Source organism: Etheostoma cragini, chromosome 19, assembly GCF_013103735.1.
Source record: "Etheostoma cragini isolate CJK2018 chromosome 19, CSU_Ecrag_1.0, whole genome shotgun sequence".
Taxonomy (NCBI): Eukaryota; Metazoa; Chordata; class Actinopteri; order Perciformes; family Percidae; genus Etheostoma; species Etheostoma cragini.
Window position 1 is genome coordinate 3595601 of NC_048425.1, and position 17375 is coordinate 3612975.

Sequence of the window (17375 nt, forward strand, 5' to 3'; positions counted from 1 at the left end):
AGAGGCATTCTTAGGACATTTATACAGGGCATTAAGAATATGTGTCTCAATCGGGGTTGTTACTGCAGTTTACGCCCTCTTGCCTGTTATGGTCAGCTCTTTGAGATGCTATGGTTTCTGTACACAAATCAACCAGCCAACAGTTTGCAAGGCTGCAGACCCGATAAGAAGGAGAAACACAGCTACTTTTAAACAGTTTCAAACACTTAAATATCAACTGGTTTTTGGATATGTGCAAACAGCGCTTCGTCGAAGAAGCTGGTAAGAAAGTGCTTGCATGTACATGCACATATGCAACTATATAAGAGCAAAAATGTAAACCCAGATATTAAACCCATTCTCTCACTTTCTGACCACTGTGAGACATCTGTAGCAGGAAGAGGCAACCCTCTCCTTGATTTCATGTTGTTTATGGAGAAGGAGAACCAAAAATGAGTCTGGAGAAATGCAACGCTACCTAGATGTGTAGTCACGTTTTTTGAGAGGTGCACGTCAGACTACGGCGTAGGGTCTGGCGTAGATGCACAGGGGTCTGCAGGGGCACGCTGTCGATTTGATGCAGAAGCATAAAACGGCCTTAAGTCTACTGCTAACTTCCAACACTAATAACATGAATCCCTACCATACTTCACCGTCAAGCCACTAAACTTGTATGGAAATTAACACCTCTGCTGAAGTGTTAAATTAAACGATCACATGACACAAGTAAACGTGTGTTTCTCTCTCTCTCTCTCTCTCTCTCTCTCTCTGCACACGCTCGCGCGTTCACACACACACACAAACTGTCCGGTTCTGGTGGTTGATTCATGTAGATGATTCCCACTGATTAGCTCTCATAACGGGTCTGGTGGGTAGCACACAGCCATAAGTCTATGAGGCTAACGTCTGATTACTCCACATTTCCCATTTTCATTGCGATATGTTGTAATTACATTCAGAATCTGCAATGCTCTCTGACAGGTTAATATAGAAGTACAATGTGTTCCTCTAATGTAGACGTAGCCTACACTGTAAGTCAGTAATAGGCTATTTAGTGGAGTTGCACATGAAGTGGTTTGTGCTCCTTCTGTAAGTCATTTTGGGATATAATTTGGTTTTGAAGAACTGTACAAGCAGCAATAGCACAGGCCAAGCAATCGGCCCTTTCCAAACAGGCACATTTTCCACGGGCACTGTACTAGAATAATACAAGAACAACCTTTTGGAAAGAAAAACAAGGGTTTTATTTTATTCTTCTGCAGGATCATTTAATCACTGTGGCTCCTTCTTCTCTCGGATCGGAATTCAGTAAGTAAATGAGTATGAACATTTGTTTCATTTGATCCAGGCTTCCCAAATGCCACTATTCAGTTCAGTTCAGGGGATGAATGAATCACTGAATCTTTAACGTTTATAGGACAATTAAGGGGAAATAACCAAATAAATTCCAGGATTGCACTTGATTATAAACAGAATAGGGCACTATTTACTTAGATGGGGGATAGAAAATCATCAAACATCAACAATGCAATTTCATCCTTTGCCAGAGTTGTGTTCATAAAAGGTCCAGGTATAAACGGTGGGGGGATCAGGCTTTTGCAGTTGCAGCCCCGAGACTCTGGAACAAGTTACCCCCTGATATACGTACTGTTACAGATGTCACTCTTTTTAGGTCCAAACTTAAAACATATCTGTTCAGTCTGGCTTTTAATACGTAGCAGTGGTGTGACAATTTGTATTCTTTTGTTTCTTTGTAACCTTTTCTGATTTTACTGTTCTCTATGTTTACTCTTTCTGTCTCATTTTGTTAAGCACTTTGGATACCTACTGGTTGTTGTAAAGTGCTATATAAATACATTTTGATTGATTGATTGATTGATAAAAGTTATCTCTTAATGGCGGTATTTAAAAAGAATCCATAAAGTGCAATTACATTTGTAATATTCAAAACAAAGTCTTTATTCTTTCATCATTTCAAAACAAAATCGATTGTCCGGTTAGCTCAGTTGGTAGAGCAGGCACACATTTGACCTCACTGACCTCATGCTCATGCTGAAGACACTCAGGAGCATTGCTCTTGTGATGCCATCTACAGGACATTTATGTTTATTGCAGTGAAATCTCTCTTTCAAAACCATTAGTTTTCTTGCCAGTGCTATGGTGGCGGTATTTTGTCACTTATTTGGAGCAGTAGCTAGTTGGAACCAGTTACCTGCGGGAACTTTGCTAGGCTAGTTACAGCACGCACAGAGATGACAATGGTGTTTATCAACTAGTCTCTGGGGGCTACGGTGAATAAGCTAAAGTCCCAATACATTGGTATGTTCCTTTAATAAAAATGCAGTGGTAGTCACCCTGGAGGTAACGCGTGTGTGTGTGTGTGTGTGTGTGTGTGTGTGTGTGTGTTTGTGTCTACACACCAGTAATCACAAATATGATCTCATTAACCACATTTAAGATACCAATACTAGACAAGCATTTTAGCTTCATCAAGGAAGGAGGAGATGATGGTTTCAGCCAGTTGGTGGGCGAGTAGATGAAGATCGCTATCGGCTATCTGCTCTCTGTTTTTATCACTCAAGACCCAGCCAATAATGTCACATGAAAGAGCCTCCGCAAACGCCTCCAGCTTGGCTCCATGGTGCGGTCCTACTTCAAAAGAGTCTTTGGCCAAATCATCTGTGGACAATGAGTGCATCAGATGCTCCATTAACTCCACCTGGGAGTCATTGGCAGCTCTGTCCCTGTCCTCCTCTTTGTCCTTTGGGGTTGGCGGAGGAGGTGACGGCAAGAAAACCTTCGCCAAGCCTCCTTTTAGCTTCCTTGCGAAACTGTGTCTGCTCCTCTCAAGCTGAGGGAGGAGAGGCGTGGTTGGAGGGGCGTCGGGGTAGTCAAGGGATCCCATGATGAGGAGCCCTGACTGGGACAGCGTAGGGTAAAAGGGCTGGGTTTCTTTGGACATCTGGATTTCTTTGCCTGGATCCATATCTGTGGATCTTTCACTGTCAGATTCATTTATAAAAGCTGACTTTGTACTCTTGGAACCGTCGTGATTCTCAACGTTGTGACCTCCACAAACTTCCCTCAGAGCAGCGTCCATCACTGCTAAGGCTAACTCTTCCGCGAACGTCTCCTGGTTCTGATCAAATCTGGACGCCTGGCAGTCCACCTCAGGCGCCACCATTTCCATTTGGCTTGTAAAGGACTGGATTATGTTCTCGGTCATATTTTGGGCAAACTCCTCTAGAACCCCAATGTTTAGGTGGCTTCTGTTGAGGCCTTCTGGAGTCGGCTCTGACACCCTTGGATCTGCGCTTGCTTCTTGCATCAGATCCTGTGAGGACAAAAGCAATAATCTTAGTTAAAATTTAAGGAAATTTTTCCTTTCCTGGATACGATTTACAAGATTATGGTGAAGGCCTGTACAAAGCACCAACCTTGCAACACGAAATTGTAAATTTCTAGTACTGATATTGCATTGCAAAAATGATATGACAATCGTATCTGCTTTTATATTTTTGTCGTTTTTAACTACTCTTTAATGTTTAACTTCTTATACTTCACTGTAACTTTTATTCTCGTCTTTTATCTGTTTTCAATGTCTTAATTGTTTTTAACTGCTCTTTAATGTTTTATGTAAAGCACTTTGAATTGCCTTGTTGCTGAAATGTGCTTTACAAATGAAAATGCCTTGGCTTGCCCAGAAAAGAGCCCAAAGATGGTATGAACCACGGCCTCGTTCCTATAATTAGTTCTATCTTGTTTTTCTGTTAGAATATTGCTTGCCAACGTGTTCGGTTAAAGCCAGGGAGGACATATCTTTCCCCTATATGGTGCAGCATTTATCTTTTAGTCTCTGTTCCACAAATATTCCTACATTCCTCGCCTGTCTCAGATTAAAGAAGAAATTTATAAGATGCAAATTGAAGGAGGGATAAACTAAGAACATAAGAAACAGAAAAAGAGAACGTAATCCAAACTGATGTAGAAATAGCGGAAGAAACCGAGGCCCAGACAGAACAAAAAAGTCCCCTTCTGAAGCCTCAGATGGAAAGTAAGATTGAGGCCTCCACCACAGCCTGTCAACATGCGAGCTGTCAGCCAGCCAGGATGTGACAAGCAGGAAGGGCTGCCGTCCACAGCAGCAACCTGACATTTTCTCTAAACTCTGTTTGTATCGGCATCTGTAGTTAATGGGGATTGAGACAGAGCAGAACAGAAAACAGAAATGGAGCAAAACAAATGAAACGTTAACTGTGTTCTGTTGTCAATTTCTGAAAACATCTGTATCCATTTCAACACAATGCAGAAAAAAAAACTTTGGACGGACATGCAACTGTTGCAAAGGGTTTTGTTTCTCTAAACTTAATTTAGCTAACAGAAGTGTTGGTACTCACATCCAGTGAAACACTGACCCTACAAGTGTGTTAGTGAAAACAGTTATTAATATGAATGAATTAATATGAAACTTAAACTATCATTGCTTTCAAGGGCACTGATTCACAAAGCTGTTATTTACATGTATATTTCTTTTTTACTACAGTTCCATTGTTGCCTTGACTTACTAATTTGCTCTATGATTTTGAAAGTTTCCAGCTAAGAAAGGCTAATAGTTAAATTTTTGGAAACACACTTATTTGCTTTAATGCTAAGTGTTAGATGAGTAGATCGATACTGCTCTCATATCCGAATGGTCCATAGCTCAGACTGCACTAGTTAGCTTAGCACAAAGAATGGAAACCAGAGGAAACAACTAGCCCTAAAAAACTAGCACTGAAACCACATTATCCCTCTTGTTTATTTGATGGAAAATAAAATGCATAATTATGGAACAACAGACATTTTATTGATATATTGACCACCGGACTGGAAATGTCCTTGGTTTTCATTTCAGAAATCTTGTACTCTTAGAACAACTAAAGGAAAATAGGTGTGTTTTCCAAAAAGTTGAATTAATTCTTCAAGTTTATAAAATTATTCTCAAATTTGCTAAAAGTGTTTTTTGTAAAAAGATAAACCTCCAAACATATTTATTTGCATGTTTGAGATAATTAGGTTGTAGTAAAGTAACATTACACATCGCTTTATTTGTTGCATTGTACATTTTTTCCCTTTAACATTGAACTACCTAGCTGTAGCATTAGCAGAAGTTTTCTATTGAAATAGACGTTAGCACTTAAACTTGCTAACAACATTTTTATTGTTGACACTTTTTTCTTAAAGGTTGCTCAAGTTTCAAAACTTCATCAACGTTATCAAATATGTTTTAAAATGATTGGAAAGTATGTATTTCCTTACCTAGCTAAGATAACCTTATAGTATAGTTGCTAATTAAGTTGTATTTTAAGTTTTCTAATGAGACAGACTGTAAAAAAGAAAAGTGAAACTGAACTTAACACCCTTAACAACTTCCTCATTTTCTTCTTTGGTTCCACTACAACTACTTTATTACTACTAGTACTACTTTAGAAGGACTTTGATGAATCCGCTCATGGATTTCTGGGTTAGCATTTTATTTTATCTTCTATCAATCATCAAAATTACATTTATTTCGTAACCTGTCCAAGAATAATTGATTTATTAATGTAGATTTTCCAAAAATGTTACTCAAATCAGTTCCAAAGCAGTTTTTGAACATACTCCATGTGGTAGCTGTCTTTTCCAAACGCACACATACTTTCTTTTTCCTCTATAAGCTCCTTTATGCAGCCAATGTGAATAACGCTCTGAGCGACACTAGAGCTCACTTTACCAAACCATTTATACACAATGTGTCACAGTATTATCCTGCAATAATACACTCAGTGGACCACAGCCTGAGATAAATATGGACAGAGCCCAGGGAGAAGGACAAGATCGAGAATGAAGCACAGATGTGAAACAAATAACAGCTAAAGCAAGGAATGTTTTTTCTTGGCAGATGGACTCTGAGTAGATAAACTTATGTTTATGAGATGAGGATGCTACTTTAATTTGGGTTACACAACCCTGTGTAGACCCTGTCTGTTGAATATGATGGTACTTACACACCTAAAGTCTCTTCTATCCAGACAAAGTCTCTACATGCTCACAAATACCAGCACAAAGGCCATTCAGTGCCTTGCAAAATATTGTTGGAAATGCAATGGCTTGGTTGACCTTGTATTAAAACTGAATTTTGGATATAGCCTTCTGCAAGGGAAGTATTTTGGGGTTTTAGAATCCTTTTTTTGCTGATAAATTACTGAAAGTATCTTCACAGTGTATCATCTTTTGTTTTCAATATTTCAACTGAACCTTTGTTAGCTCAAGAAAAACTAGAAAGAGAATCCCAGAGATTAAGCACAAAAAAATAAACTCTTCAAAATAGATAAAAACAAGAACATATTTTAATTCTCCCTGACCAAAAAAAGGGAAATAGGCTTGCTTCCCCTTACAAAACTTTGAGATTTATGAAGTATGGCAGGTGAAAAAGGCAACTGCAGATTTACTTTTATAGGCTACCTGGCAAGACACAGAAGGCATCTTATGAGGCTGGATAAAGCCAAAAGTTACGTAAATGAACTACAAAATGAGAAAACAAGATACAGGAAACATCAGGCGCCTTATAGACTGTCTGTAAACCAGCTTACCAGTTGGTAACGCGTGCGGTGTTTTGCTGTTTGTTGTCTCCGGTGCAAATGAGTTTACAAGGAAATGATTTGACAGATGAGTTAACAAGTTTCAAAGTTTCACCCACTTCCGGTGTGTGTGTGTGTGTGTGTGTGTGTGTGTGTGTGTGTGTGTGTGTGTGTGTGTGTGTGTGTGTGTGTGTGTGTGTGTGTGTGTGTGTGTGTGCGCGCGTGCGCGTGGTGAGAGAAGAAATAGTGTTTGTGTGTGATGTTATTGGCTGTAGTATACCTCATTGACAACACAAATGACAAATGCATACACATTATGTAATCCTGCATTGGGTTTATAGCCATGTCATTAATTTTAATATTTTGGTCTTGAGGTCCAAATGATGAAAAGATGGTTCGTGAGAGAAAAAAGAGGACGATAACTGGCTGAGGAGGAAGAGATGACGCGGAGAAGGTAAAAAATGGTGTCACTTTTGTGATTTTACTGCAGTTTGCTGCACAACAGCCAATACCACAAACTGATTGTGTGTATGTAATTTTCTGTGATGCAGTATATCCATGTCAACCTTTATTTAGTTTCCAAACCCCACCCAATGCAGATTTCTTAGCGGCTTCAGCTAAACCCTAAATAAATATACAGCTTTTCCCTTGCACCTCTGATGGAAACATAAGCCATCTGGACATGAACTGCACTCATGTGAAAGCCTTTTAGTCTTGGATGAGGACAACAGGGAGGGGAGATGAAATAAAGCATTGCTTTGAGATGATTTCTCTCTGAAGACTTCATTAGACGCCACATTGCAACTCGTGAACGGCAGGCCTTGAAGCTGAGTTATTAAGAGTGAATGTTTCTGGGTCATAGGACTTTTTGTCAAACCTGTTCAATTTGTGCTGGAAGTCAAACAATAACCAAGGGGTGTTAGTCCGTTTTGGAGACTTGATAGTGCATTTAAAGGGCGTATTCGGAATTGACATTTGCCGTTAATAGTGGAAGGTCGGTAGAGGATTAAAATGAATCTATTTACGATTTATTTGTTCTCTTAACAAGACACGTTAGGCCTCTATCCCCATTATTCAGACAGATATCGGTCTTCCAAACTTCTGGCAGCTGGATCCCGAACGTGCCCTCTGGGTGCACAAATGTCCTATGAACCTCTATTGTCCAACTGTTGCTGCAGTAACTCTGTGCTGTGCGGCCCCATAGGTCCTCTGTGTGCTGTTTCTGCTCCAATTCAGGAAATACAATCTGTGTGGCAGTGAGCTCATTGCTTAACATCATCATTTAAATAGATTCTAAGGTCAGTCTTGTGTGGCTGCCTAAAGGGAAATCATTCCATGCCAGATCTGCATTACACAAGCACATTAAAAAAAGCTACACAATTTAAGAGAGAAATACACTCCTGACTTACTGTATTCTGCATCTTTGTGAGAGCTTTATGCCACAATCATATTATTTTAAGGAAAACTGTTTTTTTCAAATCATCAGCGCCTTGTGGACTTTTTTACTTGAAATTACAAATTGGGTATGAATGTATTGAAATTCCGCATTGTGAGAGTTGTGAATATAGGTAAAAAACATGATAGCAAATAATGGTACCGTACCCCCCCACCCGCTCAGAGTGCTGGTTTGGCTGGCAGCCCACTCGCTCTGACATCTCCATTAGTGCATGTATAGATCCTGAGCATGTGTGTGTAGTTTAGGACTGTGTGTAAACTAACAAAGTGTGGACACAGACTGTAAATTGTAATTTCTCCAAAGGGGATCAATAAACAGATTAAAATTTAAAAAAAAATAATTAAAATTAACAGCAATGCAGTCAATTAAAATCACATAATCTTGTAAAAATTTCTTTGGCAAATACCCCAATTTCACACACACACACACACACACTCACACACACACACACACACACACTCTCTTTTACTTCTATTATACTTCTTCATTACTAACTAAAATCTGATGTAGGTTTATATTGATCACATTAATATTTTGACAGAACTGTAGCCTGTGTATGTGCAGAATCGGCAGATCTTATAGTTTTTTGTACATCTAAAAGATAGGGTAGACATCAGTTCATGCATAGCAAAATTAATATTAGGCAACAGTGGCCCTATATACACTTTGTGATGTATGCATGTGTGTGAATGTCTGAATTGTAATGTACATCTCGGTGCCGGTAGAGAAAAACACTTAACTGTCTTATGTGAAAACATCAATAAAATCCCCACCGTTTAAACTGCCATTGGTTGTTATGTTGTTTGAAAATCCTACAAGCTCCTCCTCCAGGGTTCGTTGGATCGAGGAATCGAGGCGGGCGGGTTTTTAAACGCATTAAAATAGTTTGAATTATTTTTTCTCAACTTTATTAATTAAATAACATAACAAAACTAAAATATAACATAATAAGGTTTTCGTATGTAATGAGTTAATTTTTAACGCTACTGCCTTGATAATCAATAAGTGCACCGGGCGGAGACGTTACTATGAAACCAACGCCCTCTGGCAACGGCATCCTTAGCGTCTTCTTGATTGGTCCACCCGGCTCAAATTTCAGCCAATGAGAACGATGCGCAGTAGATTTGGATCCCCAGCTGAAGCACTTTTGTTTGAGCAGAGCTCACGTCTAAGAAGCAACACAACAAACCTGGACTATTTACAACAGTTAAATACGCTGCAGGCGTTTTCTCGTTCCTTAACTAAGTGACCGAATCAAAGGAGTAAGAAAAAACACGGTAAGACAAAATAATACATTATAGCATTTATATTTTGATCACAGAACCGGTTCACGTGTGGAAACCCCACCTCGCAGACACAATGATGCATACGCTCTTTAGCTCACTTAACGTTTCTCTATTTTAACGTTAGCTAAGACTGTTAACGTAGCTTAGTATTGAAGCCACAGGACGTTTTCAAAACCGAACCGCCATTTTTTTGTGTTTTAAGAAGATCAAAGGGCAGCCGCTGCAGAGTTTGCTTGCGGAGGATAAAGGAGCCAGCCATGCCGTTCACGAGGGGAAAGAATCCCGCACTCACCGCTGGGAGCAAGCTACCCAAGCTTAATGCAACATCGAATGAGAACCAGGTAAAAGACGCACTCTATGCTCGTTTAAATAACCTGCTGGTTGCAGAGGAGAGGCTGTAAACAAAGCAGGCGCAGCAGCAGCTGTTCCTTGTAGTTGACTGACGTTTTGAAGGGATTAACGTAAACGTTAAGTTAATAAGACTTGTGGTAAAATGTAAACAACGTATTTCATTTTTGCAATCTATGCATACGTATGCTAGCTAAGTGTGTTATCCCATTCTGTTGCAGGAGGAAGGCCAACAGGCGAAGAGGTCCTCCTCTCCTCCTCATGGAGCCCCGAAGAAGAGGACCGCTTTTATCGACATCACTAATGTGAGTCTTGTCTTACAAGTTGGTGGTTTTGGTTGAGGGGACAGCATCCAAGTTCAGGGTCAACACTTAAAAACATATTCGATGAAGCAGTTGGCGTCATATGACAATCTTTGTGACCAAATACCTCAATAACGACATTGCGCTGAAATGTAGGGTTAACAATTGGTGCTTACACAAATTATTAACACAATCCGATTTGTAAAAAATCATCATAATGTAGATATAATGATTGACTGGGTAAGGGAAATAATAGAACTGCATGAACAGTCTGGGAGGTTTTAGAGGAAATTACATCACTTTACTGTAATGCAGCCTGTAAAACCACGAATGGACAACACTTATGTCATGTATAGGGACTGAGCAATGTTTTTTGTGTGTAATCCGGCCTGTGTGTAATAACAGTGTAAAATGTAATTTCGCCTTGCAGGTTTAATAAAGTATACATTATTATTATTATTGTATGATATTACGAGATCCAAAGATGGTGGCTCATATCTCCTATTGTGCTATCTATTTATATGGATCTATTGCCCAGCCCTAGGTTGGACACTTTGTCTACAGTGGAAACAAAGTCTCTTATTACGTGAAATGGTTACATCTATAACCATATTGTCAATATGAGCTGATAGTAATATCACTCTCTGCATGATTGTTATAGCACCATGTTGTCTGACTTTATGATAATGTGTGTTCTACTAAGTGGTAATGTTTTATATTAGTAAAACATGATGTTTTGGTCTGAATGATCATTCAGCGTGGCTGCTCTTTATTGTTTTTGGGACTTTGACAACATCAATTTTTGCATATTGATTGTGGTTTTGGGTTAGTTTTAGTAGAGCTACTCAACAGCTGCCTCTAAAGACCATCACCTTAACTTCAAGTCTCCTCTGATTGCATCGTTGTGTAACACCACCGTGAATCAGTGGAAACACTTTTGCAAATGTTCTTACCAAAGCCGCGGTAATGCACAGAAAATTTGACCCGTGATCGTGACACTGTTAAGTAAAACTGCTGGAACATGTGTACGTTATGGTGCATCATGGCAAGAAAAGGTCCTTTGGTTAACAGCATTTGTGATGTGTTATAAATATGAACTTAGTTTCACTCAACTGTCCCTTTTTATACTAAAATACTGCACATGTGCTTTGATAATGAGACATGGTGTTCCAAAACGATGTTCATAAAATATTTTTGTGTTCTTCAAAGCTATAGTGTGTAACTTTTTTAATATCAACGAATGTCCGTTACATTCAAGCCATTGCCAAATGACTTCCTCCAAAGCTAATTAAGACCATCAGCTACACCCAACTCTCTCTGTATTTCTCAGTATGGCTGTGTTTAGAAAATGGTGTCGCATGGTGACTTTTGCCGGCAGAAGCTCGAGTGAAGGCAATGAGCGCTTCTGAAGAGCCCATCAATTAATCCTCTGTGTCCTCCTTGGTTTGATTACAGAAGGCTGGTGTCATATGGATGCAACAACAGCGTTGTCATTACTCCGAATTCCTCAAGGGGAGGGGGGGGGGCACCCGAAACTATGCACTGTAGCTAGAAAAGCAATTTTACAAGCAAATATTGGTCATATTTCAGACATGATCTTTGACTCAAAAACACAAAGTAGCAGGAAGGACAATATGTTGCACTCCTGTGTCACTCCAGGTTCTGAAGGTTAGACAGAGGACCTGAAAAGTAAATGTAGCTTTCAGATCCATCAGCATGCTGCCAACCTCTGTAGCATTTAATTCTTAAAATGATATGACCTCCGTATAAACCTGCCCCAGGTTTGATTTATTAACATCTGAGAGTGAGAATGACAGGCCATGTTTCACCAGCTGCTGTCTGAAAGCAGTATGAGTTATGGATGATCTCCTGCCGTGTGTTTTTGTTTTAACGGCTCGGCCCTGTTGACGACAGGCTATAGGTCAGTGTCTGTCAGAGTGTCGGCCCAAGAGCGATGGCGGCTTCAGGACCGTACGTATCCAACACTTTGGTGGTGGTCACGGTGTCAAACCAGGGTCTACATTTAACACATTGGGAGTGCCTGATGTATCCAGTGTGCTGCATGGAATTTCAAATATGTGGAGTCTCGTGGCCTTGAGTCAAAAAAACCTTTTAAAAAAAAAAAAAAAAGAAAAGTGAAGTTTTCTATGGATAAGTTCTTTCAACTAACACAAAAAAATCTGAGTGTCTGTTGCAATATGTTGTAGTGTTTCCTGCGATGTGTCTATTGCGGTAGTTGATATTGCAATGACAAAAGATATATTGTGCAGCATATATATATATATATATATATATATATATATATACACAGACATACATACATACATACATACATACATACATACATACACACATACACACACGAAAATAGCACTGAGGAAGTAAGTAATTTAACTGTATTTTAATCATTGGCTTTGACATTAAGGACACACAGACTGTAGAGTGTGAGTGACACACTGCATCCCCGGGTTGTGGTGTTGACGGTGTAGCTGGTTTCTCCACTGTTGTATGAATTGATGGACACTGCTACCTCACCTGGGTGTGAAAAGAGCACCGTGTTTGTATGCCATCTAGTTGCCGGCACAGCAGGCTATGGGCGACAGAGGTGAACACGGCGGTGAGAGTCGGCCATGTGCTGAGACTCAAATCATGATATTGCAGCTTTTAGACAAGAGTTTTGTACTTTATGGTGGTTTTCCCAAAAAATACTTGTGGCAATGATCCTAAAATATCATCACTTTTATAAATGATAATTTGTAAATCAAGATAAAAAAAAAAAAAAGTAAACATTGGCATCATGTCACTGCTCACTGTAAACTACCAAGCTTTTTTTTATTGGGCAATAATAAATGAGTGAAGAGGGGGGTGAATTAAACTAATCCTAATCCCACCGTGACTGTGTTCACAGGCTCATAAAGTTCAGATTAGCCTGCCAGGGAGGAAGAAGGAAGCAGGCAAGAAGCAGGTGAAGAAGACAAGCGCCTCCTCAGAGTCTGCGAAGAATCGTGCCAACCTGAAACAGTAATGCAGCCCTTGTTCTCGTCTGTTTACTCTGCCTCGATTTCAGTTCCTGCTCTTTCTCCGGTAGCTCTCTCCCTGGCGGTAGACTTAATGTGCAGCCTCTCTCCCTCGGCAGGTTGTCGGTGAGCTCAGACGGGACCCCGGATGAGAAAGAAAAGAGGGATGCACAGGAGGGGAATGAAGAGGAGCTGCAGAAGGATGTAGCGGCTCCAGTAGAAGAGCTGGTTGCTGCCGCGCCCCCTGCTGTCCGTGAAGTGCCAGCACACCTTCAGAAACAACAGGTGAGGGGAATTCACTTCGAAAGGAGCTTCTGACCTGTACAAGTGTTGTAGACAAAGTTTGCAGTTTCCTCCTTTACTCATATTCTCATCATTCCTGCAGATCCCAGAGGAGTTTGACATCGACTCTGAGAACTCTGAGGACTGTTGTTACATGTGTCCGGAGTACGCAAAGGACATCTTTGACTACCTCAAAAAGAGAGAGGTGAGCCCAACCTAAACACTGTTACCAAATTCCAAAAGGAATTTGCCTAAAAAGCCTTTTTTTTTGGGGCAGCGGTCATCTTTCTGTTTTAATCTGTTGCAGGAAAGGTTTGTCCTCTGTAACTACATGCCCCAGCAGCCCAGCCTCAACCCAGAGATGAGGGCAATCCTGATCGACTGGCTGGTGGAAGTGCAGGCGAGTGTTCCTGGTAGCCTGCTGTGACCTTTTGTTAATAAGAGATATTTTAAGGGTGTAACTTGAGTGGGGTAATCCCATTTGTAAAATCATTGCTCATTTAAACTGTGGTTTCAAATAAACCAATTTTGAGGCACATGTAAACGATAATCTAGATAACACTCATGTTGCTGCACAGTTAGATTACTGAAAGTAAATTACAGCAAGACAACGTTGTCTCTGGGCTGTGCCAGCTACGGTTAATTCCATAATGCTTCTCCGGTTTTGCAACATGTTCACTGGATTGTGTTTACGTGATCGTTTAGGAGAACTTTGAGCTGTACCACGAGACCCTGTACCTGGCCGTGAAGATGGCAGACCACTACCTCTCCAAGACTCCAGTCCACCGGGAGCTGCTGCAGCTCGTTGGCTCCACCACCATGCTCATTGCCTCCAAGTTTGAGGTAATAATGCACAGCATAAAGTTCAGATAACCAAAAATACTTTGAGCACATCAACTTAACTCACACCCCCCCAAAAAAAAAAAAAAAAAACACACTTTCACACCAACACCTGTTTCATGTTTTATCTTTGGTGGTCCTGCAGGAGCGCACCCCGCCTTGTGTCGACGACTTTCTTTATATTTGCGACGATGCATACAAGAGGGAGGACATCATCTCTATGGAGGCCAGCATCCTGCAGGGGCTGTCCTTCGACATCAACATCCCCATCCCCTATCGGTTCCTCAGACGCTATGCCAAGGTGTGTGTGTGTTATCCCTTGAATGTGTGTGGGTTATTCCCAACGGCACACACAAGGGCTCCTTTGGGGTGTTTCTTTTGCTCTTGCAAAGAGCTAACGCGCGTATTTTAAAGCCACAGCAAGCCCTTTTTTCTTTTCACAATCACTTGGCGTCTGCCCACATCTATCATCCCTCACCTCTTGTGCTGTCTCTGCAGTGTGTGAATGCCGGTATGGACACGCTGACCCTGGCCCGGTACTACTGCGAGATGAGTCTCATGGAGATGGACCTGGTGTCGGAGAGAGGCTCGCTGCTCGCCTCAGCCTGCCTGCTGATGGCGCTCGTCACCAAAGACCTGGGAGGATGGGTAGGCTCTCCTTCACTTCATTACATGGTTGCTTTGTTTTTCTCTTTTTTCGCTCCCTGTTAAGATGTTTTCTGCTGAAGTTGATTTGGTATCGTTGGAGTAGTTCTGAAACGTACCAAAAAGACGGAGATGGTTTTTTATTTTAAATGTACACGTAGTGGTGTGGATGTAGCCTTAGATCCTGCGACTGTCGGTGTAAAAGGCTCTACAAGTGAAGAAGTTTCTTATGCTTCTCCAACAGTTTTTGATCGGGATGAATTTTTAGTCCTGCATGACGACAACGAACTGCAGCTCTGTCTAGAGAGAACAATCCTCCATCAATTTAAATGCAAATAGTTTTTCTATGTACACGAGTCATCATTGTGGCACTAGTGGCAGGAGCAGCGACTAATTTCACTTTGTTCCTGGCTAAATCCCAAAAATTTAGAAATGATAATGTTTATGTAAGATATTGAAAACGACAGAGGCCGAGTAATGAAAGCCGGGCGACAGATTTGTGTGTTTATATTTTTGCAGCTTTTAAGTATTCAATATTTTTGAATACAAATGTGTCATTTGTGCTGCAGCGTCCCATCCTGCAGTTCCACTCGGGCTATCAGACGTCGGACGTGGCTCCTGTTGTCAGAAAACTCTACGAGATGCTTTTAGCTCCTCCAGACGATAAACTACGAGCCGTCAGGAGCAAATACTCACACAAGTAAGTTTAAAGGCGTATGAAACCAACCCATTCCTAATGTAGTGGGTAACGATGAAATGCACAAGCAGCTAAATATGTCAACCAGAATATTAATCAATTGTTTTATCTTTCAGAGTGTTTTTCGAAGTTTCTTCCCTGCCATTGGTCAACATAGACATTTTGGAGAAAGCGATATCTCAGTGAGATGTTGCCCCCCCCCCCCCCCAAAAAAAAAACTTTAATCTTGCCGTTAGAAATTGAGTAAGAATACTTAAAAAGAATTTCCTCAAACCTGTATATAACTTGTTAATATGTTTAATATTTATACATGTAGTCTAGCCAGTCTTTTATGTAATATTGGAAATAAATCTTCCAGTTTGTGATGGAAAAGAGTGTTGATGTGGGCATGTGTTACGTTCTGCCAGTTTATAATGTCAAGGTTTTTAATAATGGCATTTTAGTGTTGCATTTAGATACACTGTTTGGCATTCATTTTACAACATTTTTATAACAGTAAAAAACGAGAATTCATAAGTAATTTGTAAGCTCTCTGTGTATAATTTTAAAAAGTAAATTTTAATATGATGGGGAGGTGAAATTGGTAAATTGCTTACTTTTTACTGATTTATGCACCAGCCCTCATGTTTTTATAAGTTTTCATACATTGTTGAAGTTAGCAGGGATGCATGTGTGTATTCCACACATTGTACAGTGTTTATCATGTTAATATCACCTTGCTAATTATTTGTATAAAAGGCGACTGAATGATGCTGTGCTATTTTTGAATAGCTGTCATGCGTACTCTAAAAATAAAGTTTTTTATGTTTGATAAAATGGCTGTCCATCATTTGGATTATTGGCATTTTGAATCTATTTTAATGTAGCCATGTCCTGATGTAGGAGCATCTCTCAAAGCTGATGTGTGCAGGATGTGATTGGGTTGTTGGGCCACTAGGGGGCAGTAATGCACCACGTTCCTCCGGGCTCAGACTCTACTCTGCATGGTGCAGCCGCTTCTCTGAGCCCAAAAAGATCAAGCCATCAGATCTGTTTCTCTTGAAACTCTGATTATTATTCTGAAGCCATGTTGGACTACTGTTGATTCTATTACCTAATACAGAGGTCCCAAACCTTTAGCTCAACCCTCAAGCTCAATCCCGGTAGAAAATGGGGGAAGAGGGGGGTGTTAACAGCCGCGTACGTAGCACCTGAGCTGAAAAGACCAGTGTAGCATAAAAACACTCATTTTAATTAGGAAAAAGAATTCACATATAGCGTTGTTGTGCCTTTCGGTCTGCCGATTGGTGACCCATTTTGGGAAAAACTGCCATAATAAAACCATGTTTTGCTGTTGGCCAAGGTCTGTTTTTAAGGTCAGTCTTTACATTTTGAGACAGTAGTTGGACATAAAATTGTTAACTCAAGGACCACTTTAAGGATTTGTAGTGAAACAAAATAAGTGGATATTGAGTTTAGAATTTTGTCAAAAACATCCCTACTCATGCTCACACTTAATCTTAAATACATAAAGACAAATATTATGGATCGGTAAATTCTCTTTAAAGGTCAGTTGGTTCTAAATTTACATTTAGTACTGTAGGTGCTTAATTCACCTAGTGGATTTAATGCTAATTTATCTTAAAATGTGTTCCTTTTTATGTGAAATCCCTAAATTGCCTAGCTGAAATGTGTTTTACAAATGAACTTGACCTGATATCTTGTGGTTAGCAACTGAATATTCAGCACCTGAAAGGCAAAGAGAGCCGTGCAATAACATCCATTTATTGGTTTTCATTTAGTTGCAACAAACTGGGTAAAATGAGAGATTGCTGAATGTTATCTTCAGTGGTACTTCTGAAGGATTTAAAGGGACAGTCCTCTTGGGCAGTTCACATTTGAGATTGGACAAGAATAAGAAGACGGAGTATAAAACATTCAATTC

General features: G+C 40.2%; 2 protein-coding genes across 6 annotated transcripts; one reads left to right on the forward strand and one right to left on the reverse strand.

The window, feature by feature from the left end:
• Positions 1-1906: 1906 nt before the first annotated feature.
• si:dkey-171c9.3 lies at positions 1907-9038 on the reverse strand. 3 transcript variants are annotated; one of them, XM_034857213.1, is made up of 3 exons: positions 6591-6701; positions 2422-3313; positions 2352-2389 (listed from the first exon to the last, which is right to left on the reverse strand). In XM_034857213.1, the coding sequence occupies exon 2, from the start codon at positions 3305-3307 to the stop codon at positions 2447-2449; it is 861 nt and encodes a 286-aa protein (XP_034713104.1). In that variant the 5' UTR covers positions 3308-3313; positions 6591-6701; the 3' UTR covers positions 2352-2389; positions 2422-2446. The 3 variants fall into 3 exon arrangements, with proteins under 3 accessions (XP_034713105.1, XP_034713102.1, XP_034713104.1); XM_034857214.1 differs by lacking the exon at positions 6591-6701 and adding an exon at positions 8808-9038 and having other exon boundaries at positions 1907-3313; XM_034857211.1 differs by having other exon boundaries at positions 1909-3313.
• Positions 9039-9098: 60 nt separating this feature from the next.
• Positions 9099-16280, forward strand: ccnb3 (cyclin B3). Of its 3 annotated transcripts, none has more exons than XM_034857169.1 (13): positions 9099-9311; positions 9523-9661; positions 9890-9973; positions 11885-11941; positions 12879-12991; positions 13107-13272; positions 13373-13474; positions 13577-13669; positions 13975-14112; positions 14255-14410; positions 14608-14757; positions 15324-15454; positions 15568-16280. In XM_034857169.1, exons 2-13 carry the CDS (start codon positions 9578-9580, stop codon positions 15635-15637), a joined length of 1344 nt encoding a protein of 447 aa, XP_034713060.1. In that variant the 5' UTR covers positions 9099-9311; positions 9523-9577; the 3' UTR covers positions 15638-16280. The 3 variants fall into 3 exon arrangements, with proteins under 3 accessions (XP_034713060.1, XP_034713061.1, XP_034713062.1); XM_034857170.1 differs by having other exon boundaries at positions 9526-9661; XM_034857171.1 differs by lacking the exon at positions 11885-11941 and having other exon boundaries at positions 9103-9311.
• The last annotated feature ends 1095 nt before the right edge of the window (positions 16281-17375 follow it).